The sequence below is a fragment of the Lolium perenne genome, chromosome 5 (assembly GCF_019359855.2).
Source record: "Lolium perenne isolate Kyuss_39 chromosome 5, Kyuss_2.0, whole genome shotgun sequence".
Taxonomy (NCBI): Eukaryota; Viridiplantae; Streptophyta; class Magnoliopsida; order Poales; family Poaceae; genus Lolium; species Lolium perenne.
In genome coordinates this window covers 267003729-267029983 of record NC_067248.2, presented here as the reverse complement: position 1 = coordinate 267029983, position 26255 = coordinate 267003729, and the positions used below count along the sequence as shown (strand labels likewise).

Genomic DNA, 26255 nt, shown 5'->3' with positions numbered 1-26255 from the left:
ATCTGCTCTCTTGCCTCCCATCTCCCCTCTATAATCTCATCTCCAGAAGGCCATTCGGTTCACACTGCACCTCCAGCCCTTACCAGCGCCCACAAACCAAAAAACCAAAGTGAGACCGGTTTAGAGAGCACCATGGGGGACCTCATTCTTGGGGTGGCCAAGACCGTGGTAGAAGGGACGCTGATCAAGGTCAGGTCCGCCATCGACGAGGAGACAAAGCTGAAGGAGAGCGTCCAACGTGACCTTGTTTTCATCACCGGTGAGTTCGAAATGATGCAATGCTTCCTCAATGTCACCAGTGAGGAGGGCGCCAAGAATGTGGTGGTGAAGGCCTGGGTGAGGCAGCTCAGGGACCTCGCCTTCGATGTTGAAGACTGCATAGAGTTTGTTCTCCATCTGGACGACAAGTCGGCCTGGTGGTGGCGTGTGGTGCCGTCATGCATAGCGCCCACGCTGCCCCTGGACCTCGCCGTCGCCAACATAAAGACGCTCAAGGAGAGAGTCATCGACATAAGCCAGAGGAACATGCGCTACAACATCACGGGCGACTCAAGCTCCGGCTCCAAGCCGCCGGTCATCACGCCGGCAGTCACTGGTGCAGCCGAAACGTTTGACATGCTTGTCGAGGCCCAGGCTGCTGCCAAGAGGCAGAATGGTTTACGGGACCTCGGCCGGCTGATCAACCGTGAAGACCGAGACCTTCAAGTGGTCTCCTTGTGGGGAACGAGCAGTGATGTTGGGATGAAATCCATCATCACAAAAGCATACGATGACCCGGAGACCTGTCGAAACTTCACATGCCGTGCTTGGGTGAAGCTCGTTCATCCTTTTAACCCCCATGAGTTCATTCGTAGCCTGCTGGCTCAGTTCTTTGCAGATTCTTGCCAAGACAAACAAACAGCCATTGGTGTAGATGTAATGACGATGATGCAGGCGGCGACAAGGACGGAAGAACATCTCAAGGAAGAGTTTCTGAGCCGAGTTCATAAGCACAGGTATCTCGTCGTCCTAGAGAACCTGTGCAGTATGGTTGACTGGCGCACTGCCAAGACATATCTGCCTGACATCAACAACGGGAGCCGGATAGTCGTGTCCACGCAGCAATTTGAAATTGCAACCTTGTGCACAGGGCACCCGCACAACATATCGGAGATCAGACAGTTCTCACTTGATCACTCCGTGTGTGTCTTGTTCAAGGAGGTAATTTATTGGTCCTTAATTATTTTCTACTTTGCAAACTACTTGAAGTTCTAGACTTATCTTAGGTCAAAACTTCTGATTAATTTTATAGTGAAGAGTGCAAATATCTATGACGTTTGACTAAAGTTTATAGAAAAATGCAAATACCTAGGAGTACGCACTACGGGAAAAATATGCGTCGCCGTGCAGCATTTCTTTGCCGTGTGTCCCCACACGGCAAAGAAATCTTTGCCGTGCGCACAGATAAAAACGCACGGCAAAGACCTTGGTCACGGGAAAGATAGACACAACCGCACGGCAAAGATACGATTCACGGCAAAGATGGAAGAGGCCGCACGGCAAAGAAAGGAGCACGACAATGGTCCAACACACCGCACGGCAAAGACTTGGTGCACGGCAAAGGCGTTGGGCATTGCCGTGCCTCATCCTTTGCCGTGTGCGCAGCTGGGTTGCACGGCAAAGCAGCCTTTGCCTAGTGTTTTTTGAAAAACGCACGGCAAAGAAGCCTTTGCCTAGTGTAAGCGCACGGCAAAGATGTAAAAACTGGATTTTTTCTCATCTCAAAAGGCATGGCATGGTATAGTTATCAACAAACGAACACATAGCTCAGTGGCAAGGTTGCACGCTTTCCCTACTCTGTGTCCTAGGTTCGATTCCCAGACCAGCCAGTTTGGGGCCTTTTTTTAGATAAAACATGTTAGGCTCACGGCAAAGAAGCGACCTTTACCGTGCGGCGTCACACGGCAAAGTTGCAGTGCAACGTTGGCGAGTCGCACGGCAAAGGGCTTCTTTGCCGTCGATAGCATTGCCGTGCGATCTTTGCTGTGTGGGGTCGCACGGCAAAGCCTTTGCCGTGCAAATAGGGCTCTTTGCCGTGCAAATAGTTGCACGGCAAAGCCTGTTTTCCCCGTAGTGACGGAAATATATATTAAGATGAATCTGATGAAACTATAGTGATGATTTAGATGGTGAATTACTTTTTTCTATAAATATTTTGATTTACGGTAATCTCACGGGGAGGGGGGGGGGGGGGGGGGGGCGGAGCGGCCCACTGATCTCACGGCAGGGGCGGTGCAGTTGAGGCCTGCAAGGCCAGCCTCCTCCTAGAAGACGCCTACATGCATGCGCACATTAGTGTACCCGGGACGGTGCATTCCTGTATCTTTCAGCTGTTCTAGCTTTATTAATTTAAAGCTGACATTTATGCCTTATGTTTAGAACAGTGGCCGTGGCGGCTGTAGCTGCTGGGAGATCAATATGGTGTGCAATTTCCGTTTTCACTCGCCGTAGCGCCTATTTGAGATCTGTTGCTTTGCGTGTGTAAAATTAGCCAAGGGTTTTGGTTCATAGACAGAATTTCACAAGGAAGCTTTTACATTAGGATGGGCATAATTTTATTCGTTCATTCCCGTATATGGTGGGCCCGAAACTGAAACTGTTTATTATTATTTTCAGGGTTCTCAATATGATGGCGACAAGTTCAAATATGAAGCGAGGGATTTTCAACCTTTTGAGTCTGAAGCGGCTAACATTCTTGATATCTTGAAAGGGGTAGACACTGAAATAAGGCATGACGGCAAGTCTTTGGCATTCAAAGTTATGTCCGTTTGGGGTATTTCTGGTGTTGACAAATCAGCTCTTGTAAGAAGTATTTATCGGGGCCAAATGACTCGACAGTATAGTCACAGGTGGGGCAAGTTCGCGTGGGTCAACATAGCTTGTTCGCAGGATTTGGAGGAATTCTATCGGAGCTTACTTTGGGATTTGTGTTCAATAACAACTGAAGCAGAAGAAAATGAGTATCGTGCTAATCGCTACATGTCATATGAAAAAAGGTGCTGTGATATTCTTCGTGAGCATCGTTGCCTTTTGGTTATCGATGGTTTGGAACACATGAAACAGTGGGACGAGATATATACGGCCTTGAATCTTGGGGCAGCTAAAGGCCGTACAATTGCGATTACAGAGCAAAAGAGCATTGCTCTGCATTGTGCAGATAACGCCGACTTAGTGTGCCACGTCAAAACTTCACCATCTGATGCAACTGGCTTTCTCAAAGACCAGGTATATTTATTCTAAAGAAGCTTTTATTTTTGTGGAACCAGCCTAGCCCTAGATCGATCGGATTGCTAATTGTTATATTTTTCTTAAAGATAAGAATCAGCTGGGTGGGTCCTTTTGTGTTATGGCTATTAGACCTTTTGGTGATAGGATCATTAATGTGAGGATCGTAATATCTTAGATTCTCCTAAATAGAATCGTATGACAGCACCGCGATTCGGACAGCACGTACCCAAAACTCATCCAACTTGTTTATATGGAAAGTTGGAGACCAGCCCGGGCCATGCACCACTCGAGCAAACGACACTTACACGCAAGCGACTAAAGCAACCACCAACAAAACAACGATGATATTCGTTCACAAGCATCCCATTACCACACACTCACCTAGGCAATGACCAATGCCGGACCCAAGAATTTGTCGAAGCCTAGGCGCACCGCAAGGCAAATAAAAGAATTCTCGGACAAATATAAGCGGCTTGAGGGTATGGGCGCAGGAAGGGGGCTCACGAGAGATTGAGAAGGTTTAGAGGAAGGGACGAAGGGAGATGGACCAGCGGAGGTGGGAGCTTGGGCACGGTGTGGGCAGCGAGGGTGGCAGTTGGGGGGCTGGGAGGCAACATGCAGTTGCGGGTGTCTCTACCAGCGTGATGGTGAAGCAGAGGAAGCTACAGTTGTGGCGACGGTTTTATATGCCTCGTTGCATGAGACATCGTGGGCTGAGCCATGTCGATTCCCCTTGAGGAGGTAGGAGCTCGGGCAATCCCCGCGTGAGCTATTCGATCTTGTGGGAGGAGAGATGCAGTCGCTTGGCCACTCATATATAGAGGGGCTGCAAGGGGCCATGGTGACGCCGGAGTGCCCATGGCCAAGCTTGCGCCACTGTCATGTCCATGGTGGATCCCACGTGAAGCACTAGGAGCTCGTATTAGAACGCGGCGAGTTCCCGAAAGTCGTGGAATGCAGCAGCTTGCATCTATTTCTGGTGCCTAGGTCTCCATCTCCCATGGCCCATGTCGGTCATGGGCCGCCACTTCTGGCATGTGCAGGCGTGCATCCAAGCGGGGGAGGTGGGGAGCGTGAGAGAGAGCAAAGTTTTCGGACAGTTGGGATTAGGGATTTGGGTAGGATAGAGACGAAGGGGGAGAACGACATGTGACAGGGTCATAGTTTTAGAAACCTGACCGGTGATCGAAGCAGTGATGATATGTATTTACTAATAAATATTGCAATGAATAGATAAATATATATGAAAAAATATGGTAGTGTGTCTAGAGTTAGAATGTGCAAGAATAATAGTTCCCATAGCAACCTGTAAATAGTTTTTTTTCTTAAAGCAACGACATGAATAGAACTAGCCAATTTTCCAACCGGTGTACAGAGCAGACTAAGAACTAGCCAAAGCATTGATTTTGACCCAGAGAGTCTAAGACTCAAAACAACGAGGGAGATCCTCAACAATGCTGACCTCAGTGCTATGTTTTCGTGCGCAGTGTACCATACCGGAAGGTGTATTGACACTTGGCAGCCCAAGTCGCACTAGCATCGCTTGCCTTGCAGCTCACTACCGCCGCAGGTGACCCGCCATGGCACCCCAGGTCAGGTGGTTGTCCTCGCCACCCCATTTGCAGAGCAGCCTGCAACGATGTCATAAACCGCTGCTTGAGAACGCCATGCCTGTAGGATAACGTTGCATAGAAAACAAAAATTTTCCTACCGCGAACACGAAATCCAAGCCAAGATGCAATCTAGAAGACGGTAGCAACGAGGGGATTATCGAGTCTCACCCTTGAAGAGATTCCAAAGCCTACAAGATGAGGCTCTTGTTGCTGCGGTAGATGTTCACTTGCCGCTTGCAAAAGCGCGTAGAAGATCTTGATCACGATCGGTTCCGGCGCCACGAACGGGCAGCACCTCCGTACTCGGTCACACGTTCGGTTGTTGATGAAGACGACGTCCACCTCCCCGTTCCAGCGGGCAGCGGAAGTAGTAGCTCCTCTTGAATCCGACAGCACGACGGCGTGGTGTCGGTGGTGGTGGAGAAGTCCGGTGGAGCTTCGCTAAGCGTGCAGGACGTGGTGGAGGAGAGAGGCCACTAGGGTTTGGGGAGAGGGGGCGCCGGCCACTAAGGGGTGCGGCCACCTTGGTGGTTCTTGGGTGGCCGGCCCCCTCCCCTTGGCCCCTCATTATATAGGTGGATCCCCAAGAGTTGGTCTCCAAGTCTTCGAATAAGACCCGAACCAAAAACCTTCCATATGGTGGGGAAACCTAGCCAAGCTAGGACTCCCACTAGAGGTGGGAGTTCCACCTCCCATATGGAATGGGAGGCCGGCCCCCTAAGGTGGAGTCCACTTGGGACTCCTCCCCCACTAGGGCTGGCCGGCCATGGAGGTGGAGTCCCATGTGGACTCCACCTTCCTTGGTGGTTTCTTCCAGACTTTTCTAGAACCTTCTAGAACCTTCCATAGAACCTTCCGCGTCAATTTAATTCACATAAAATGACATCCTATATATGAATCTTATTCTTCGGACCATTCCGGAACTCCTCGTGATGTCCGGGATCTCATCCGGGACTCCGAACAAATATTCGAACTCCATACCATATTCAAGTTCTACCATTTCAACATCCAACTTTAAGTGTGTCACCCTACGGTTCGTGAACTATGCGGACATGGTTGAGTACTCACTCCGACCAATAACCAATAGCGGGATCTGGAGATCCATAATGGCTCCCACATATTCAACGATGACTTTAGTGATCGAATGAACCATACACATACGATACCAATTCCCTTTGTCATGCGATATTTTACTTGTCCGAGGTTTGATCTTCGGTATCACTCTATACCTTGTTCAACCTCGTCTCCTGACAAGTACTCTTTACTCGTACCGTGATATGTGGTCTCTTATGAACTTATTCATATGCTTGCAAGACATTAGACGACATTCCACCGAGAGGGCCCAGAGTATATCTATCCGTCATCGGGATGGATAAATCCCACTGTTGATCCATATGCCTCAACTCATACTTTCTGGATACTTAATCCCACCTTTATAACCACCCATTTACGCAGTGGCGTTTGATGTAATCAAAGTACCTTTTCGATATAAGTGATTTACATGATCTCATGGTCATAAGGACTAGGTAACTATGTATCGAAAGCTTATAGCAAATAACTAAATGACGAGATCTTATGCTATGCTTAATTGGGTGTGTCCATTACATCATTCATACAATGATATAACCTTGTTATTAATAACATCCAATGTTCATGATTATGAAACTAATCATCCATTAATCAACAAGCTAGTTAAGAGGCATACTAGGGACTCTTTGTTGTTTACATATCACACATGTATCAATGTTTCAGTTAATACAATTATAGCATGGTATATAAACATTTATCATAAACATAAAGATATATAATAACCACTTTTATTATTGCCTCTTGGGCATATCTCCAACAGTCTCCCACTTGCACTAGAGTCAATAATCTAGATTACATTGTAAGGTACCTAACACCCATGGCATTCTGGTGTTGGTCATGCTTTGCCCTAGGGAGAGCTTTAGTCAACGGATCTGCTACATTCAGATCAGTGTGTACTTTGCAAATCTTTACTTCTCCATCTTCGATGTACTCGCGAATCGAGTGGTAACGCAGCTTGATATGCTTCAGCCTCTTGTGTGACCTTGGCTCTTGTGCATTGGCGATGGCACCCATGTTATCACAGTAAATGATTAATGGGTCCAATGCACTAGGAACCACACCGAGCTCTACAATGAACCTCTTCATCCATACCGCTTCGATGAAGCCTCCAAGCCGCTATGTACTCGATTCCGTTGAAGACTTCGCCACCGTGCACTGCTTCGAGCTTGCCCGACTGCTGCAGCACCATTCAATATAAACACGTACCTGCATCGTGACTTAGAGTCATCAGGATCAGTGTTCCAACTTGCATCGGTGTAACTTGTTACAACGAGCTCTTGGTCACCTCCATAACAAAGAAGCATATCCTTAGTTCTTTTCAAGTACTTCAGGATATTCTTGACCGCTGTCCAGTGTTCCATTCCTGGATCACTTTGATATCTGCTAGTCAAACTAACAGCATGTGCTATATCCGGTCTAGTACATAGCATGGCATACATGATAGAGCCCACTGCCGAGGCATAGGGGATCTGACTCATCCTTTCTCTTTCTTCTGCCGTAGCCGGACCTTGAGTCTTACTCAAGACCTTGCCTGGTAACATAGGTAAGAATCCTTTCTTACTTTCGTCCATTCTAAACTTCTTTAGAATCTTGTCCAGGTATGTACTCTGTGATAGCCCTATTAGGCGTCTTGATCTATCTCTATAAATCTTGATGCCTAATATATACGATGCTTCACCAAGGTCTTTCATTGAAAAACTATTATTCAAATAACCTTTAACACTGCTTAATAGTTCTATATCATCCCCGATCAATAATATGTCATCTACATATAATATCAGGAATGCTACAGAGCTCCCACTCACTTTCTTGTAAATACAGGCCTCTCCATGACACTGTATAAACCCGAAGTCTTTGATCACCTTATCAAAACGTCGGTTCCAACTTCTTGATGCTTGCTTCAGTCCATAGATTGAACGCTGAAGTTTGCATACTTTGTCAGCATTTTTAGGATCGACAAAACCTTTGGGTTGTACCATATACAACTCTTCCTCAATGTCTCCATTAAGGAATGCTGTTTTGACATCCATCTGCCAAATCTCATAATCGAAAAATGCAGCTATTGCTAACAAAATCCTCACAGATTTGAGCTTCGCTACAGGTGAGAAAGTCTCATCGTAGTCAACTCCTTGAATTTGTCGGAAACCCTTTGCGACAAGTCGAGCTTTATAGACAGTAATATTACCATCAACATCTGTTTTTCTCTTGAAGATCCATTTATTCTCGACAGCCTTTCGGCTATCAGGTAAGTCTACCAAAGTCCATACTTTGTTATCATACATGGATCCCATTTCGGATTTCATGGCCTCTTGCCATCTGTTGGAATCTGGGCTCATCATCGCTTCTTCATACGTCGCAGGGTCCTCATCATTGTTATCCACAATCATGACATTTAGACAAGGATCATACCAATCAGGAGTGGTACGTTCCCTTGTCGATCTGCGAGGTTCAGTAGTTTCCTCGTTCGAAGTTTCATGATCATTATCATTAGCTTCCTCTCGTTGCCGGTGTAGGCGGCACAGAACAGTTTCGATCGCGCTACTCTGATCAACGAGTATAGATTCATCAATCTCATCGAGTTCTACTTTTCTTCCAGTCACTTCTTTAGTGAGAAATTCTTTCTCAAGAAAGGTTCCGTTCTTAGCAACAAAGATTTTGCCTTCGGATCTGTGATAGAAAGTGTACCCTATAGTTTCCTTAGGGTATCCTATGAAGACGCATTTCTCCGCTTTGGGTTCTAGCTTGTCCGGTTGTAACTTCTTTACATAGGCTTCGCAACCCCAAACTTTAAGGAACGACAGCTTAGGTTTCTTATTAAACCATAATTCATACGGTGTCGTTTCAACGGATTTTGATGGTGCTCTATTTAAAGTGAATGCGGCTGTCTCTAATGCATAACTCCAAAATGATAACGGCAAATCAGTAAGAGACATCATAGAACGAACCATATCTAAGAGAGTTCGATTACGACGTTCGGACACACCGTTTCGTTGAGGTGTTCCCGGCGGAGTCAATTGTGAAAGTATTCCGCATTTCTTTAAATGCATGCCAAACTCATAACTCAGATATTCACCTCCGCGATCAGATCGTAGAAATTTGATCTTCTTGTTACGTTGATTTTCTACTTCACTTTGGAATTCCTTAAACTTCTCGAAAGTTTCGGATTTATGTTTCATGAAATAGATATACCCATATCTACTCAGATCATCTGTGAAGATTAGAACATAACGATAACCACGCGATGCTACGCTCATTGGTCCGCACACATCGGTATGTATGATTTTCAATAAGTCAGTAGCTCGCTCCATCATACCAGAAAATGGAGTCTTAGTCATTTTTCCCATTAGACATGCTTCGCATCTATCAAGTGACTCAAAGTCAAGTGATTCAAGTAATCCATCAGTATGGAGTTTCTTCATGCGTTTCACTCCAATATGACCAAGACGACAGTGCCACATATAAGTAGAATTATCATTCAATTTAATTCGCTTAGTGTTGTGGATATACTTCATAGGTATACCATCGACATGGTCCGATTCCGGCAAGCCCGGGTGGCTCACAGATGGTGGTGATGGCTTATGACCCACCGGGCAGCCCAGTTGCTGTTGATCCTAAAGGATGAAGTCCAGCCCAGGATAGGGAAGCCGGATCCCAGCCGACCATCGGAGGAAGTCGGATCCATGGAGGCCCAGGAGTAACCCGGATCCATGGAGGCCCAGGAGTAACCCGGATCCATGGAGACCCAGGAGTAACCCGGATCCATGGAGGCCCAGGAGTAACCCGGATCCATGGAGGCCCAGGAGTAACCCGGATCCATGGAGGCCCAGGAGTAACCCGGATCCATGGAGGCCCATGTGGAACCCGGATCCAGTACGACGTAGGGAGGAAGGCAGATCCTTGACGTACACGGCAAGACCTTGTACCGTAGTTAGGCGACCTGTAATCCGGCTAGGACTCTCCATGTAAACCCTAGATCCGTGCGCCTTTATAAGCCGGATCCTGGGAGCCCTAGAGGCACGTTCACGTTCACGTGCACGTGCACGTTCAGGACAACCACAACTCATTGTAACAACGCGAAAGCGCCCAGATAATTCCAGACAAGCAGCAGTAGGCCCTGTCATCGTGCAGGTGTTCCGAAGCTGGGTAACTCGCGTACCACCGTCCCGTGTGCACTCCGCCCTATGGCCCCTACTTCTTCTCCCCCTCGTGAGGATCCCTCCTCCGAGGTACCGTCGATTAGGCAACGACAGTTGGCGCCCACCGTGGGGCCTGCGGCGTCTGGAGGCCGGAACCGGGCGGGTTCCACATCTTCATCTGCGAGACCGTTGATTTCGACGGAAACGCACTGTTAAGTAATGTAGCTACGACCGCCGCCGAGCAGGACGCAGCTGCAAAGATTCGATCTGAGTTGCTGGACCTTCCTAAGGAAGACTCCGCCTTAGATCTGAAAATTTCAAATTCTGGTTTCGGTAGCCGGATCCGCGCCTACGTTTTTGGTAGTCGGATCCGCACCTATGTTTTTGGTTGCCGGATCCGCGCCTACGTTTTTGGTAGTCGGATCCGCACCTATGTTTTTGGTTGCCGGATCCGCCCCTACGTTTTTGGTACTCGGATCCGCACCTATGTTTTTGGTTGCCGGATCCGCGCCTACGTTTTTGGTAGACGGATCCGCACCTATGTTTTTGGTTGCCGGATCCGCGCCTACGTTTTTGGTACTCGGATCCGCACCTATATTTTTGGGTAACCGGATCCGCACCTCAATTTTTGGGTAGCCGGATCCGCACCTCAATTTTTGGTAGTCGGATCCATACCTATTTTGGTAGTCGGATCCGCACCTATATTTTTGTAGCCGGATCCATACCAAAATTTTGGTATGTGGATCCGCACCTAAATTTTTGGAAGTCGGATCCACACCTAAATTTTGGTAGGTGGATCTGCACCACTGCGACAATCAATCTCGCACCGGCTCGACGGAACGCTGAAGAAAAACCACCACGACCGACGTTGACTCCGCTCCAAACAGCTAAGTGCCTATTTATATTTAATATTTTAATATTTTATGATCATGAGATTAAGATTGGTTCACTCATATCCTGAGTCTTTTACCGCTTTCGCTGTTGGTCATATCTTTCCCACGATTTGCCTTGCGCTCGTGAAAAACTTTGTACTGTTTTTGCCGCTTAAGGCTCCAGTACGCTGCAAAATTTCCGCCTTCGGGCGTTAGCTTGAGTTTTCTGGCCTACACGTTTTCTGTTGTTTTATGTGTGGATTCCTTAGTAGTGACATTTCGGTACTTAAAACCGGCCTCTGTTTCTGAGGTTCTTGATTGTTTCGCTATTAAGCGCTATCGCCTCAGCAGATGTTCTGTGTTTAAAGTTTGCCGTCTCGCGAAAAGTCAAGCATATAAACCAGAAGAACGGATAAACCAGCACTTGCTTAAAACATATAAATTACATTAACTGTTCAAGATAGTCGAGTTGTTTCCGCCTTGACAGTTTTATGTTGTTCAACTGCTGCATAGTTTCAGCTTTAAAACATTTGTTCAAAGGCCGTTTTTGTTCCGCCTTATATTTGTTCGTTGAACATGATCAAAGAAACAATTTAATACAAATATGTTTTTATGTTTATGTATCAGGTACATAACACTTGGACGTACAACAGTCTCCCGAGGTTAGGCGGATCCATGGCGTGCACAGCTGGAAAAGCAACTTGAGTCTTGATTCCGCTATGCTTTGCCGGAACCAACCCTCGGGGGCTGCGGTTTGATCTTAGGTGAAAAGTGTGTTTCCTTTCGGGTATCAGTGCTGGAAATTTCCGCCTAGATGCTTGGGATTTACGCTATTCCTAAGTCACATATAAAGATAAAGCTACTCTAAGAGCACCAAGCCGGATTTTCAAGTAAATTCACCTTGGCGCTCGGGGGCTACATCGATGAAGTTCTCTTTGGAGCAACAGGCCGGAAATTTCCCACCTTGACGCTTGGGGGCTAAGTTTCTGAGCATCGAGTCTCCTTGGAGCAAGCCGACTCAACGCTCGGGGGCTACATACATATGGCTATGTGAAGAAAATTTTCAAAGATTGCGAAAATCTGGCTAACTAGTCGGATCCGCACATAATTTTTTGGTAGCCGGATCCGCACCTAATTTTTGGTAGCCGGATCCGCACCTCAATTTTTGGCAGCCGGAGCCGCACCTAATTTTTAGTAGTCGGATCCGCACCTCAATTTTTGGCAGCCAGATCCGCAACTAATTTTTGGTAGCCGGATCCGCAACTAATTTTTGGTAGCCGGATCCGCACCTAATTTTTTGGTAGTCGGATCCGCACCTATATTTTGGCTAGTCAGATCCGAACCTACATTTGGCTAGTTGGATCCATACCGAAGATTACGTTGGATGGTGTCTCCGAAGAATCTGACCTTTGGATCATGAAGTTTCCGACCAATACTTGGTTGGAGATACGAAGTTTGGAGTCCTTCAAGATTCTCTATTATTCGTTCCAGCCAAAGGATGAAGATACATGCGCAAGCTGAGCTGGATGGAAGAACGGTGAATCTTGGAGAACTCCGGGGGCTACTGTTGTGGATATACTTCATAGGTATACCATCGACATGGTCCGATTCCGGCAAGCCCGGGTGGCTCACAGATGGTGGTGATGGCTTATGACCCACCGGGCAGCCCAGTTGCTGTTGATCCTAAAGGATGAAGTCCAGCCCAGGATAGGGAAGCCGGATCCCAGCCGACCATCGGAGGAAGTCGGATCCATGGAGGCCCAGGAGTAACCCGGATCCATGGAGGCCCAGGAGTAACCCGGATCCATGGAGGCCCAGGAGTAACCCGGATCCATGGAGGCCCAGGAGTAACCCGGATCCATGGAGGCCCAGGAGTAACCCGGATCCATGGAGGCCCAGGAGTAACCCGGATCCATGGAGGCCCATGTGGAACCCGGATCCAGTACGACGTAGGGAGGAAGGCAGATCCTTGACGTACACGGCAAGACCTTGTACCGTAGTTAGGCGACCTGTAATCCGGCTAGGACTCTCCATGTAAACCCTAGATCCGTGCGCCTTTATAAGCCGGATCCTGGGAGCCCTAGAGGCACGTTCACGTTCACGTTCACGTTCACGTGCACGTTCAGGACAACCACAACTCATTGTAACAACGCGAAAGCGCCCAGATAATTCCAGACAAGCAGCAGTAGGCCCTGTCATCGTGCAGGTGTTCCGAAGCTGGGTAACTCGCGTACCACCGTCCCGTGTGCACTCCGCCCTATGGCCCCTACTTCTTCTCCCCCTCGTGAGGATCCCTCCTCCGAGGTACCGTCGATTAGGCAACGACACTTAGCATCAATGTTATGTATATGTGTATCACTACTATCGAGATCTAACAGAAATAAGCCATTCTTTTCAGGTGCTCGACCATAAAAGATATTATTCATAAAAATAGAATAACCATTATTCTTAGACTTGAATGAATAACCGTCTTGCATTAAACAAGATCCAGATATAATGTTCATGCTCAACGCGGGTACAAAATAACAATTATTTAGGCTTAAAACTAATCCCGAAGGTAGATGTAGAGGAAGTGTGCCGACAGCGATCACATCGACTTTGGATCCATTTCCAACGCGCATCGTCACTTCATCTTTCAGTAGTCTTCGTTTATTCTTTAGTTCCTGTTTCGAGTTACAAATATGAGCAACCGAACCAGTATCAAATACCCAGGTACTAGTACGAGAACCAGTGAGATAAACATCTATAACATGTATATCAGATATACCTTCTTTCTTCTTTTTGACAAGGCCGCTCTTCAGATCCGCCAAATACTTGGAGCAATTACGCTTCCAGTGTCCCTTCTCCTTGCAGTAATAGCACTCAGCATCAGGCTTAGGGCCGTTCTTAGGTTTCATAGGAGGAGTGGCAGCTTTCTTGCCACCCTTCTTGAATTTTCCCTTAAACTTGCCCTGTTTCTTGAAACTGGTGGTCTTGTTGACCATCAACACTTGGTGCTCTTTCTTGATCTCAATCTCAGCAGCTTTAAGCATGGCGAAGAGTTCAGGTAACTCTTTGTTCATGTTCTGCATATTGTAGTTCATCACAAAGTTCTTGTAACTAGGTGGCAGTGATTGAAGGATACGATTAATCCCCAGTCTGTTAGGAATAAATATTTCCAAGTCACTGAGTTTCTTCGCATGCCCGGTCATGGCGAGCATGTGCTCACTAACGGAGCTACCTTCTTCCATCATGCAGCTGAAAAATTGTTTTGATGCTTCATTGCATTCCACGGCCGCATGAGTTTCAAAAATAGTCTTCAACTCTTTTATCAACTCATGTGGATCGTGGTGCTCAAAACTTTTTTGAAGATCGGCTTCCAGACTGCATAGGATGGCACACTGTACTTGAGAGTACCGAGTTTTCCGAGTCGCGTAAACATTCTTTACTTCATCGGTTTCTGTTTCTGCAGGAGGGTCACCTAGCGGTGCATCAAGCACATATTGCAGATTTCCGCCAGAGAGGAAGATCCTCACATGACGGAACCCGTCGGTGAAGTTGCTACCGTTGCTCTTAAGCTTTTCTTTCTCTAGGAACTGGTTAAAATTGATTGGGGACGCCATATCTACAACATATATTTGCAATAGTTTAGACTAAGTTTATGACAAATTGAGTTCAAATTTTAATTCAACATAATTAAAAAACTAGGTGAACTCCCACTCAAAACAATATCCCTCGCATTGTCTTAGTGATCACACGAACCAAATCCACCGCACCTAAGTCCGATCATCACGAGACAAGGTGTGATTTCAATGGCGAACATTCAAAGTGTTCATCATATCAACCATATGATTCATGCTCTACCTTTCGGTATCACGTGTTCCGAGACCATGTCTGTACATGCTAGGCTCGTCAAGGCCACCTTAGTATCCGCATGTGCAAAACTATCTTGCACCCGTTGTATGCACTTGTTGATTCTATCACACCCGATCATCACGAGATGCTTCGAAACGACAAGTCTTGGCAACGGTGCTACTAAGGATGAACACTTTATTATCTTGAGATTTTAGTGAGGGATCATCTTATAATGCTACCGTCGCGATCTAAGCAAAATAAGATGCATAAAAGGATTAACATCACATGCAGTTCATATGTGATATGATATGGCCCTTTTTGTCTTTGCGCCTTTGATCTTCATCACCAAAGCGCGGACATGATCTCCATCATCTTCGGGCATGATCTCCATCATCGTCGGCGTAGCGTCAAGGTCAATGGCGCCGTCTTCATGATTGTTCTCCATGTAGCAACTATTACAACTACTTTGAAATACTACTCAACATGAAATTTAAAGACAACCATAAGGCTCCTGCCGGTTGCCACAATACAATAATGATCATCTCATACATATTCATCATCATATTATGGCCATATCACATCACCAAACCCTGCAAAAACAAGTTAGACGTCTCTAATTTGGTTTGCATATTTTACGTGGTTTAGGGTTTTCGAGAGAGATCTAATCTACCTACGAACATGAACCACAACGTTGATACTAATGTTGTCAATAGAAGAGTAAATTGAATCTTCACTATAGTAGGAGAGACAGACACCCGCAAAGCCTCTTATGCAATACAAGTTGCATGTCGAACGAGGAACAAGTCTCATGAACGCGGTCATGTAAAGTTAGTTCGAGCCGCTTCATCCCACTATGCCACAAAGATGCAAAGTACTCAAACTAAAGATAACAAGAGCGTCAACGCCCACAAACCATTGTGTTCTACTCGTGCAACCATCTATGCATAGACACGGCTCTGATACCACTGTAGGATAACGTTGCATAGAAAACAAAAATTTTCCTACCGCGAACACGAAATCCAAGCCAAGATGCAATCTAGAAGACGGTAGCAACGAGGGGATTATCGAGTCTCACCCTTGAAGAGATTCCAAAGCCTACAAGATGAGGCTCTTGTTGCTGCGGTAGATGTTCACTTGCCGCTTGCAAAAGCGCGTAGAAGATCTTGATCACGATCGGTTCCGGCGCCACGAACGGGCAGCACCTCCGTACTCGGTCACACGTTCGATTGTTGATGAAGACGACGTCCACCTCCCCGTTCCAGCGGGCAGCGGAAGTAGTAGCTCCTCTTGAATCCGACAGCACGACGGCGTGGTGTCGGTGGTGGTGGAGAAGTCCGGCGGAGCTTCGCTAAGTGTGCAGGACGTGGTGGAGGAGAGAGGCCGCTAGGGTTTGGGGAGAGGGGGCGCCGGCCACTAAGGGGTGCGGCCACCTTGGTGGTTCTTGGGTGGCCGGCCCCTCCCCTTGGCCCCTCATTATATAGGTGGATCCCCAAGAGTTGGTCTCCAAGTCTTCGAATAAGACCCGAACCAAAAACCTTCCATATGGTGGGGAAACCTAGCCAAGCTAGGACTCCCACTAGAGGTGGGAGTTCCACCTCCCATATGGGGGGGTGGCCGGCCCCCTAAGGTGGAGTCCACTTGGGACTCCTCCCCCACTAGGGCTGGCCGGCCATGGAGGTGGAGTCCCATGTGGACTCCACCTTCCTTGGTGGTTTCTTCCGGACTTTTCTAGAACCTTCTAGAACCTTCCATAGAACCTTCCGCGTCAATTTAATTCACATAAAATGACATCCTATATATGAATCTTATTCTCCGGACCATTCCGGAACTCCTCGTGATGTCCGGGATCTCATCCGGGACTCCGAACAAATATTCGAACTCCATACCATATTCAAGTTCTACCATTTCAACATCCAACTTTAAGTGTGTCACCCTACGGTTCGTGAACTATGCGGACATGGTTGAGTACTCACTCCGACCAATAACCAATAGCGGGATCTGGAGATCCATAATGGCTCCCACATATTCAACGATGACTTTAGTGATCGAATGAACCATACACATACGATACCAATTCCCTTTGTCACGCGATATTTTACTTGTCCGAGGTTTGATCTTCGGTATCACTCTATACCTTGTTCAACCTCGTCTCCTGACAAGTACTCTTTACTCGTACCGTGGTATGTGGTCTCTTATGAACTTATTCATATGCTTGCAAGACATTAGACGACATTCCACCGAGAGGGCCCAGAGTATATCTATCCGTCATCGGGATGGACAAATCCCACTGTTGATCCATATGCCTCAACTCATACTTTCCGGATACTTAATCCCACCTTTATAACCACACATTTACGCAGTGGCGTTTGATGTAATCAAAGTACCTTTCCGATATAAGTGATTTACATGATCTCATGGTCATAAGGACTAGGTAACTATGTATCGAAAGCTTATAGCAAATAACTAAATGACGAGATCTTATGCTATGCTTAATTGGGTGTGTCCATTACATCATTCATACAATGATATAACCTTGTTATTAATAACATCCAATGCTCATGATTATGAAACTAATCATCCATTAATCAACAACCTAGTTAAGAGGCATACTAGGGACTCTTTGTTGTTTACATATCACACATGTATCAATGTTTCAGTTAATACAATTATAGCATGGTATATAAACATTTATCATAAACATAAAGATATATAATAACCACTTTTATTATTGCCTCTTGGGCATATCTCCAACAATGCCACCGTCACGTCATGGACTATGAGGGGCATTGGCCGGCGATTTTGGGGTGCATGTAGGGGTTTGAATGAAAATCCCGGCCACCAGTAGAGAAGCATTATTAATTGCCAAAATATCTGCATGATTTCTATTTTATTACTCCCACCATTTTAATAAACATGACGTCATTGTTTTGCATGTTTTTTTCTTTGGCCAATAATTACTTCAAATATATAAAAATTCGCATCATTAGAAAATATTTTTAATATGAATCAACTGATACTAATTACGTACAATATAATCAGATTTCTTTACTAATTATTTTCGTCAAATTTCGTCTTGAATTGCACGTGTGCCTTACTCATTGAAAATGAGGTCTCCCTCCGTTTCGAATTTTTTTTTATATTAGTGAATTAGTCCTCTAGGTAGTTGTTTACAATAAAGCAAACAATGTTAGTGAATTTTCGCTATATAAGGCTCAAAAATAAGTTAGTTCCTATGCATAGTAGGTCTAAAAGTAGTAAATGTTGCTTTCTTTCAGGGTTCTGAACGTGACGGGGATACTAAATGTCAGGATCAAGTCACGGATAGCCATCCATTTGATTCTGAAGCAGCTCGCATCCATGATATGTTGAGAGTAGACAATCAATTCGGGCGTAACAAGTCGTTGGGATTTCAGCCTTCTGAGTCTGAAGCAATTAACTTCGAAACATCAGAACATGATGATGCCCGTGATCTTTCTAAACAACAGGTATTCAAAAGAATTATTAACTTTTAAAGCATATGCGTGATTTCTATTTATGCATATAATCGGTGGTAAAGCTTGTTAGAAGTAACCCTCTGTCGGCACTTATTATTTCTGCCAGTTAGCTAGAGGCACAAGCTCAACTCCTCTACCATTTATTTGGCTTTTAATTTTTCTAGCATTGCGGCTGCAATAGGTGAACTGTGAGAATTCACGTTGTAAACTCATTAAGGCTTGTATTAGCTACTGCACTATATATGAGCATTAGTAAACAAATGAAAATGCCACGATATTTTGGCAACACCAAACCACTTGTATTTCACCTCTCGTGTGTGTTTTAAGGCTTTGGCAACAACAAAGCTAACAGAGTTAGTTCCTCACGAAACAAGACAAGGTAGTGAATAGACCCCATTCTTGTAAGTATTGTATTTGGAAAAGAGATCTCTTTGTAAAATGCTATCTCCATGATATGATGGGTTAACACAAAAGGCATCTTGTGAAAGGTCACTCTTAGTGTATCATCTCATAAGTTCGTCTCTTGTTGCATGTTGTTGAGATGCAATTAACACAAGATAAATTGCACTATTCAAAAGTTAAGCGTTTACTATCTTCCTCCTATACGATAAGTGTCATAGATTTAGATTAACTTTTGATCAAATTTAAAGTAAAGACATGCCACTTATTATGGATCCATGACAAGTTTCGTGTATTTATTTCAACTTGGTCAAATTTTAACTACTGCCATGCCATTTATTATGGATCCATGACAAGTTTAGTGCACTTTTATTTAGATTGTATTAGTCTAATTGGATGATGAGCACAAAATTAATAAGTGGGATCTACTACTCCCTCCGGCCATAAGAAGTGTCGGGGTTTTAGTTCATATTTGAACTAAAATTTTGGCACTTATTTTGTAGGTGAGAGTAGCTTTTTTGCGAGTTCACATAATACTCCCTCCCTCCTCAAATGTAAGACATCTAAGGATTAGTTAAAAGTCAATATTTTTTAATTTTGACCAAAATTATATACAAAAATATAAACATTTACAATACCGAATCAATATCAATAGATGCATCATAAAGTATGTTTTCTTAACGTCTATTCGATATTGTTGATATAAATATTTTTCCTAAGTATTTGGTTAAAGTTAGTAATTAAGATTTAACTTTTAACTAATCATCACTAGACACCTTACATGTTGGGACGAAGAGAATACTAGATATAAAGTTGTATAAAGTGGATATCTATATGTTCGTTGGACATGTACTCTTCCACTACAATCTCCCACTTCATCGGTAGCACCTGTAATTCGCATGTTGAGAACAGGCTTAACACATTGCTCTTTATTGGTCCTAGGGTTCTCAGCGTGACAAAGGAAAACAACATGATGAATTCAGTCACATGGTTGCACCTACAACCCAAGAAAATTTTCATCTTTTCGGGCGCCGGTCTGAAGCAGCCAAAATCCTTGAGATCTTTGATAAGATCGACAGTGAAATTTCTTACCCCCAAAAGTACCCTGTTTCTTTTCGTGTAATGTCCGTGTGGGGAATCGCAGGTATTGGAAAATCATACCTAGTTAGAAGTATCTACCGCGACCAGATGAAGTTCAAGTACAGTCACCGATGGAGTAAACAAGCCTGGGCCGACGTTCCCCACCCGTTCAATTTGAGGGAGTTATGCCAGAGCTTACTTTTGAGTTTGTCTTCAGAATCTGGAAGTGGGAAGGTGGAGGAATATTTTGGTATGTCTTTAGCGGAAGATCCGATAAAGGAGTGCCGAGATATTCTGCGTGAACATCGGTGCCTCGTCGTTATCGACCATCTGTTGTCTATTGAAGACTGGGGCACGATAAATACAGCCTTAGGACTTGGTTCAACTAAAGCATATACCATTGTTATTACGAGTGAAGAAAGCATTGCCATACAATGTGCAGACACCTACTCAATATGCAACATCGGAAGCTTACAACCTGATGCGACCCTTCAGCTCTACAAGGACCAGGTATGTCTACAAAAATAGATTTTTAGTCTTACCTCTATCCCGGTTTATTGGCCATACACGTATATCTAGATCGTAAATTTAACCAATTTAATACGGTGTATATGTTATAAAAATATATTATTAGAAATTTTGATGCTATATTTTCTAATAATAATTTTTTTATATTATACAATTAATTAATATATTACGTTAGTCAAATTGACGAACTAGAAATATGCGCACAATCTATACCGGTATGGAGGGAGTACATCCTAATCACTCCATACCGGTTTACATGGCAATTACGCATTTCGAGAAAAAAGTTTGACTATAAATTTGGTCACAAAAAATAAGATATATGTCACAAAAATTATACCATTGGATTCATATTCGAAAGAAGTTTCCGATAGTATAATTTTTGTGATATATATCTTATATTTTATTAATCAAATTAGTAGTCAAAGTTTTTTCTTGAAATATGTAATTGCCCTGTAAAGCGGTATGGAAGGAGTAGAAAAAATCAGATAAATTAGTACTATATCTATTAGTACCACTTTAACCAATCCAAACTGCACTGAAATAAGTGACATCCAATAGAAAAAGCAGAACTGCGTCGTTTTCTATATTGTTATTGATTACAGAGCTAAAATATAAACTAATTTAGAACAAATTTTAGGCATAGAACACAAAGTATTTCATAACGGATGGAGTAAGTCAAGATGCTCCGATATAAGGAGTGATTTCATTTAGAAAATATACTCCCTCCGTTTCTAAAAACGTTTCCTTAGTTTGTCTAGATAAGGAGGTATAAAGACATGTTTTAGCTATAAATTAATCCATATCTAGAAAAATTTGTGAAGCTTTTTTAGGAAAGGAGGGAGTATAATTTGACAATATTATGGAGACTAACTAGTATAAGACCTAGATCATGATGTATCGGTACCTCCCTTGAGTTGCTTCTCCTCCAGGGTGGCTGGGGGAGCAAACCCTACCCCCCTCCACCTCCTCCTCCATCCCCTCTCCCTTTGTCGGCCCTAGAGGAGGCCGCAGGGAAAGCCCGTGCCCCGTCTATGAAGGGCATGATGGGGATCTGGTATCTTGCTACCATGGTGCGACTTTCTGGAGGGGCGGTGCACGGAGGCGCCCTCTTGTGGATGTTCTCCCGGAGGCATAGACAATGGACATGGCTGACCAGTCTGCGAGGAAAGGACACTGAAGTAACGGACTTTGGACACAACAACATCTCCTCCTTCGGCGTTGACTGGGCATGTGGTGGCTCCATGTGGTGGCGCTTGGGGCGACACATCACGAGATCTCCAACCCGGGTTCATCACAAGAGGCCCATGGTGCTAGGAGCTATCTCTGACGTCGAAGATGCTCGATGCTAGAGAACTGTAACCATGTGGTGTTTGCGGATCGGAAGCCGAGGCGGCGACTCTGAATGATGTTCGTGGCACCAACCTCGTGGTTGGTTGCGATCTTTCCTATTGCGGATTTAGGGAGGTGTGCCAACCGGTGAAAACAATTCTGGCTTCGGTCATGGCGGACGATGATAGTGTATTTACATTGCATCATTACTTTGTCTAAGGCATAGCTGTTGTAGCTCTCATTTTTGTGACCTGGCTGCTTCGGGGGAAACCCTATATATAGGTACCTTGGATCGAACGATGGAGGCGCGCGATGCAGTTTCCTTCCCAAGTCATCGAATTTCCAGCATGTGTTGGCTGGAGGGTAACCTGAGATAGAGCAGCGTGGTTTCTCCCTCGTCGAAGACTAGTAGTCTCTACGGCATGTCGCAATAGGTATCGACGTAGGAAGCGTTTCAATAATCTGTTGAACTAGTTTTGAAGCCAAGACTTTACTTTGCACCAAAAAGTAGAACCCAAAGTGCCAAAAAAATGAAGAGGAAGTGGGCAATCCACATATACTTCAACACATTCGACTTAAAATAATTCTAGTTAGATCAACATTCAACGGGAACTAAACTTTGAAAAAATTGTCACTTGAGAAGTGACACGTCCTAATGGAAATGTTTAATTGGGATTAGCCACTCAAGTCTGATATGAGGGAAGTTTTCGACATAAACCCTGCTCTACCCTCTGAGTGCAATTACGGGGCACTTTCAAGTACTGAGGTCTTCTCTCAAGTATGCACTAATAGTGGCCACAGGTTTGGGCATTCTCAGAATGGGGCATGCATCCCGCTCGTGATATTTTTTCGAAAGGGGAGCGAAGCCCACCTCTGCATCAAAACAATGCCTACATCCTTTATTTAGATTTTGTTGAAAAAAGATTTACCGAAGGCATACATCGCAAAACCGAAGCCACCACACACACCTACAAACGCGACAATGAGTGAAGAAACATGTGTCTATGCAATAAAATTAGAAACAAACTCTCGGGGGCATCGCTGAGTCACCCTATGGAGAAACAGGAGCACACTACCGGTGTAGCAGACCCTCCAAGAACACCTCATGCTCTCGCTTTAGAAGTCATCACCTCCATCAATTGATGGTCCATATTCAATGTAGAACTCCACATAGCCCTTGGCAGGCCTCCAAGCACCACTGACCAACAACAGCTGCTCGCAAAAACAATACCCTCATGAGGGTGAGCGACACCATCTACGCTGCCATTGTTTGATCCAGATACCTTGATCTAGGGTTCCCCTGGAAGAAACTCGCATGAAGTGGAAGCTGGCCGCAAAGGCGACGCCTTCAACAAGGGAACGATATATATATCGCTATCGCCCGCCCAGACCGGAGTCGGAGCATGGTTTTGACCGGGGGATGCGCCACCCCAATATCCACAGGGACAGCTGGCCGACCCCCTCTAGCGGAGGAGGAGGCCACCACTAACCACTGACTTGTCGATGAGACCGCAGCCGCCAACTCCCATCGCAGGAGCAAACCTAAGAGCATCTCAGGCGCGTCCCCCAAAGCGTCCCCCAAAGGGATTTGGGGGATGCCGGCAAAAAAAACATCCCAGTCGCATGCCCCAAAGGCGGCTTCGCTCCGGACGTCTCTCAAATATTGTCTGGCGTCCCTAGCCCATTCCTTGTGTATAGAGTCTTCATCAGGGACGCCGGACACGATTTTTACACTTGCTTTTTGTTTGGAGATCGCGTTTGAGGGACGTGGCTAGGAAAGGGACCTCCTCCAAACGAAAATTTCGTCCGGACGTCTCCAAACGAAAATTCGGTGCTATTGCCGGACGTCGTTTGGGAGACGCGTCTGGAGATGCTTGCCATGACTGAGGAGGGACGCCAGGGCCCGTCGGCCACCACCACCACTCTCGGACACGCCACCAAGGGATCCGGTTGGGCAGTAATTACGGAGGCCCCCGCCGCCAGCTGCATCACCAGAAAATCCACCCGACTGCCTCCGACCTCCACCATGGCGGTAGCCGCAACCTCTGAGAGCCGCCGCCCCAGATCCCGCCCTGGATCCCACGGCAAGGACCGATCCAGCACAGCCTCCGCGCGCGCGACGCAGGAGAGGAGGCCTGCTGCCACCAACAGCCCCAGGCTGTGCCCAGGCGCGCGCCGGTGGCGGCGGGAGGGAGAGGACAGAGATGGGGCGATGAGGTGGTGGCGGTAACGGATGTCAACTTTTCTTAACTTTATATTCTTTGATTTTGTACTCATTTGATTTATGCGTACGTTGGGGTTGGACAAATACATATAATACCCTTTTTCATTTGTATTTATTTAGTCATACTCTCTTATTCTCAGTTGCAACCTACATCCGCATTTGATCACAATTGGTGTCTCAAGGCTAGCTATGCTCAACTAATGGTTGTTATCTCTTAAATTGCTGCAGATAAATAAATCAACCAGTTATATAAGATCTGACATAGAGGAAGAAGAACTTGCATTAGTAAAGTCTGGAGGACTTCCCAAAGTAATAACCGCTGTATGTCGCTACATTGTGAGCAAAAGAAGTATGTGGGAGCTGAAATATGGCTTCATAGATATATTGAAAAACAGTCTATATTGTGGTGATCTTGAGGATTTCTTTATCTGGATGCAGTCATACTTTCGTTCTTGTCCGGATTTCCTCAAGCCCTGTGTCTTTTACCTGCCAATTTTTCCTCCAAACTACAACATTCGGCGCAGGCGTCTATTAAGGCGATGGATTGCAGAGGGCTACTGTATGAGCACTATTAGCGCTATTGCTGAGAGTAATGCTGAGACTTCCTTCGAGAAGCTCATGAGTCTAAGCATGATCCAGGAGCCACCACAGGGAATCAATTTGCCAGGCTCGGGCATAAATTTCTGTCAAATAAATGGGTTTTTTCATGAGTATATTATGTCACAACCAAAGGAAGATAATATGGTGTTTGCACTCGGGGGGGCTGATCAAAGCCAGCAGTACACAGGGCGACACCTTACCATCAGGAGCAACTGGAACAGATCAGAATTGTTTGAGATTATCGACTTCTCGCGGCTACGATCTTTGACAGTGTTTGGAGAGTGGAGGTCATTCTTCATCTCTAAGAAGATGCAGATGCTTCGGGTGCTTGATCTGGAAGACACCACCTCAGATGTATCAGATGAAGATGTCGAGCAAATAGTGGATATAATGTCACGCCTCAAGTTCCTCTCCCTGCGAGGATGCACTACTGTATCCCGTTTGCCCACTTCATTGGGCAATCTGAAGCAGTTGGAGACTCTAGATGTGAGACACACCTCTATAACTATGCTGCCAGAGACCATCACCAAGCTGCAAAAGCTGCAGTACATCCGTGCTGGCTCCACAGTTCCATCGACAGAGTCGCAATCAATACAACCAGGATCCTACAGGTTACCCAAGTTTCGCCGACACCAGTTTATCAGTGCTCATCTTGGTGTTAAGGTGCCCAGAGGGGTAGGGAAACTGACAGGTTTGGATACTCTGGGTGTTGTCAATGTTGGTGCCTCTGGGGGGAATGCCTTCCTGAAAGAGCTGAAGAATCTTACGCAAGTGTGCAAGCTTGCAGTGTCCGGCATCAACCGTCAGAACATCGTGGATTTCGTTTCTGCCATCTCGGCTCACAGCCTTTTGGACTCTTTGTCAATGCGTCTTGATAAGGATGGTAAGGGTGCCTTGTGTTCTGTCAATGATATCTCCGAGCCTCAGGAGATTCTCTTGACGAGCCTTAAGATTCACGGGGATGTAGACAATTTTCCAGCCTGGATGAAGCTTTTTTTTTCTTTGGGAAAGTTGGATCTTGAAGTGACCATATTAACGCAGGAGATGATTGATACCCTTGCAGATGGGAATTTCAAATGCTTACGACTTTGTGTCAAGCCAACTGAAGATGGTGAGTACAATTTTTCTATCGGTCATACTTGGGGATTTACCTTCCTCCGGACCCTTGAGATTGATTGCAGCTCCACATTCCTACTAGCTTTTGGGGAAGATGGAGGGAAGGAGCTTGAGGTGCTGAAAGTTCACAGCTCTTGTAGGCCGCAGATTTCTGGGCTAGCGAACCTAGAGGGACTCCAGCTAGTCTGGCTTATAGGTTCTTGTGACAAGACACTCAAGGAAGACGTGGAGCGCCAACTTGCACAGCATCCAAATGAAATCAAACCTGTCTTGAAGCTGGAGGATGTATCTTCTCCCCAACTGGCAGAGCATCCAAATGAGATCGAACCTGTCGTGGAGCTGGAGGAAGAATCTTCTACCCAAGTTGCCGAGCATCCAAATGAAATCCAAATGGGATCAAACCTGTCTTGCAGCTCGAGAGATTCATTCTCATCTTGATGTTCTGACATGCATGCTTCCTTCTCATTCCTGTGTATCAAAAACCTCCTCTACCTACGGCTAGCAGTTTGTTGGGTGGCTTCCCCATTCTTTCCTTTGTTCCTTGTAGCACTATTTCCTGATGATCTGGATCCACAAGAACTGTCTGTTAATGCTCAGAAGTACTACTGTTTTGCAGTTTTTGTAATAATTTTATATTCCCGGGGAGTTGATTGTGAATAGTATCAGTTATATCA

The 26255-nt window shown here is 45.5% G+C and overlaps 1 protein-coding gene across 2 annotated transcripts; it reads left to right on the top strand.

The window, feature by feature from the left end:
* The first annotated feature begins 95 nt into the window (after positions 1-95).
* LOC127303045 (uncharacterized) lies at positions 96-26255 on the top strand. 2 transcript variants are annotated; one of them, XM_051333804.2, is made up of 6 exons: positions 96-1200; positions 2656-3264; positions 18087-18296; positions 19647-20294; positions 24094-25576; positions 25664-26255. In XM_051333804.2, exons 1-6 carry the CDS (start codon positions 133-135, stop codon positions 26017-26019), a joined length of 4374 nt encoding a protein of 1457 aa, XP_051189764.1. In that variant the 5' UTR covers positions 96-132; the 3' UTR covers positions 26020-26255. The 2 variants fall into 2 exon arrangements, with proteins under 2 accessions (XP_051189764.1, XP_051189763.1); XM_051333803.2 differs by having other exon boundaries at positions 24094-26255.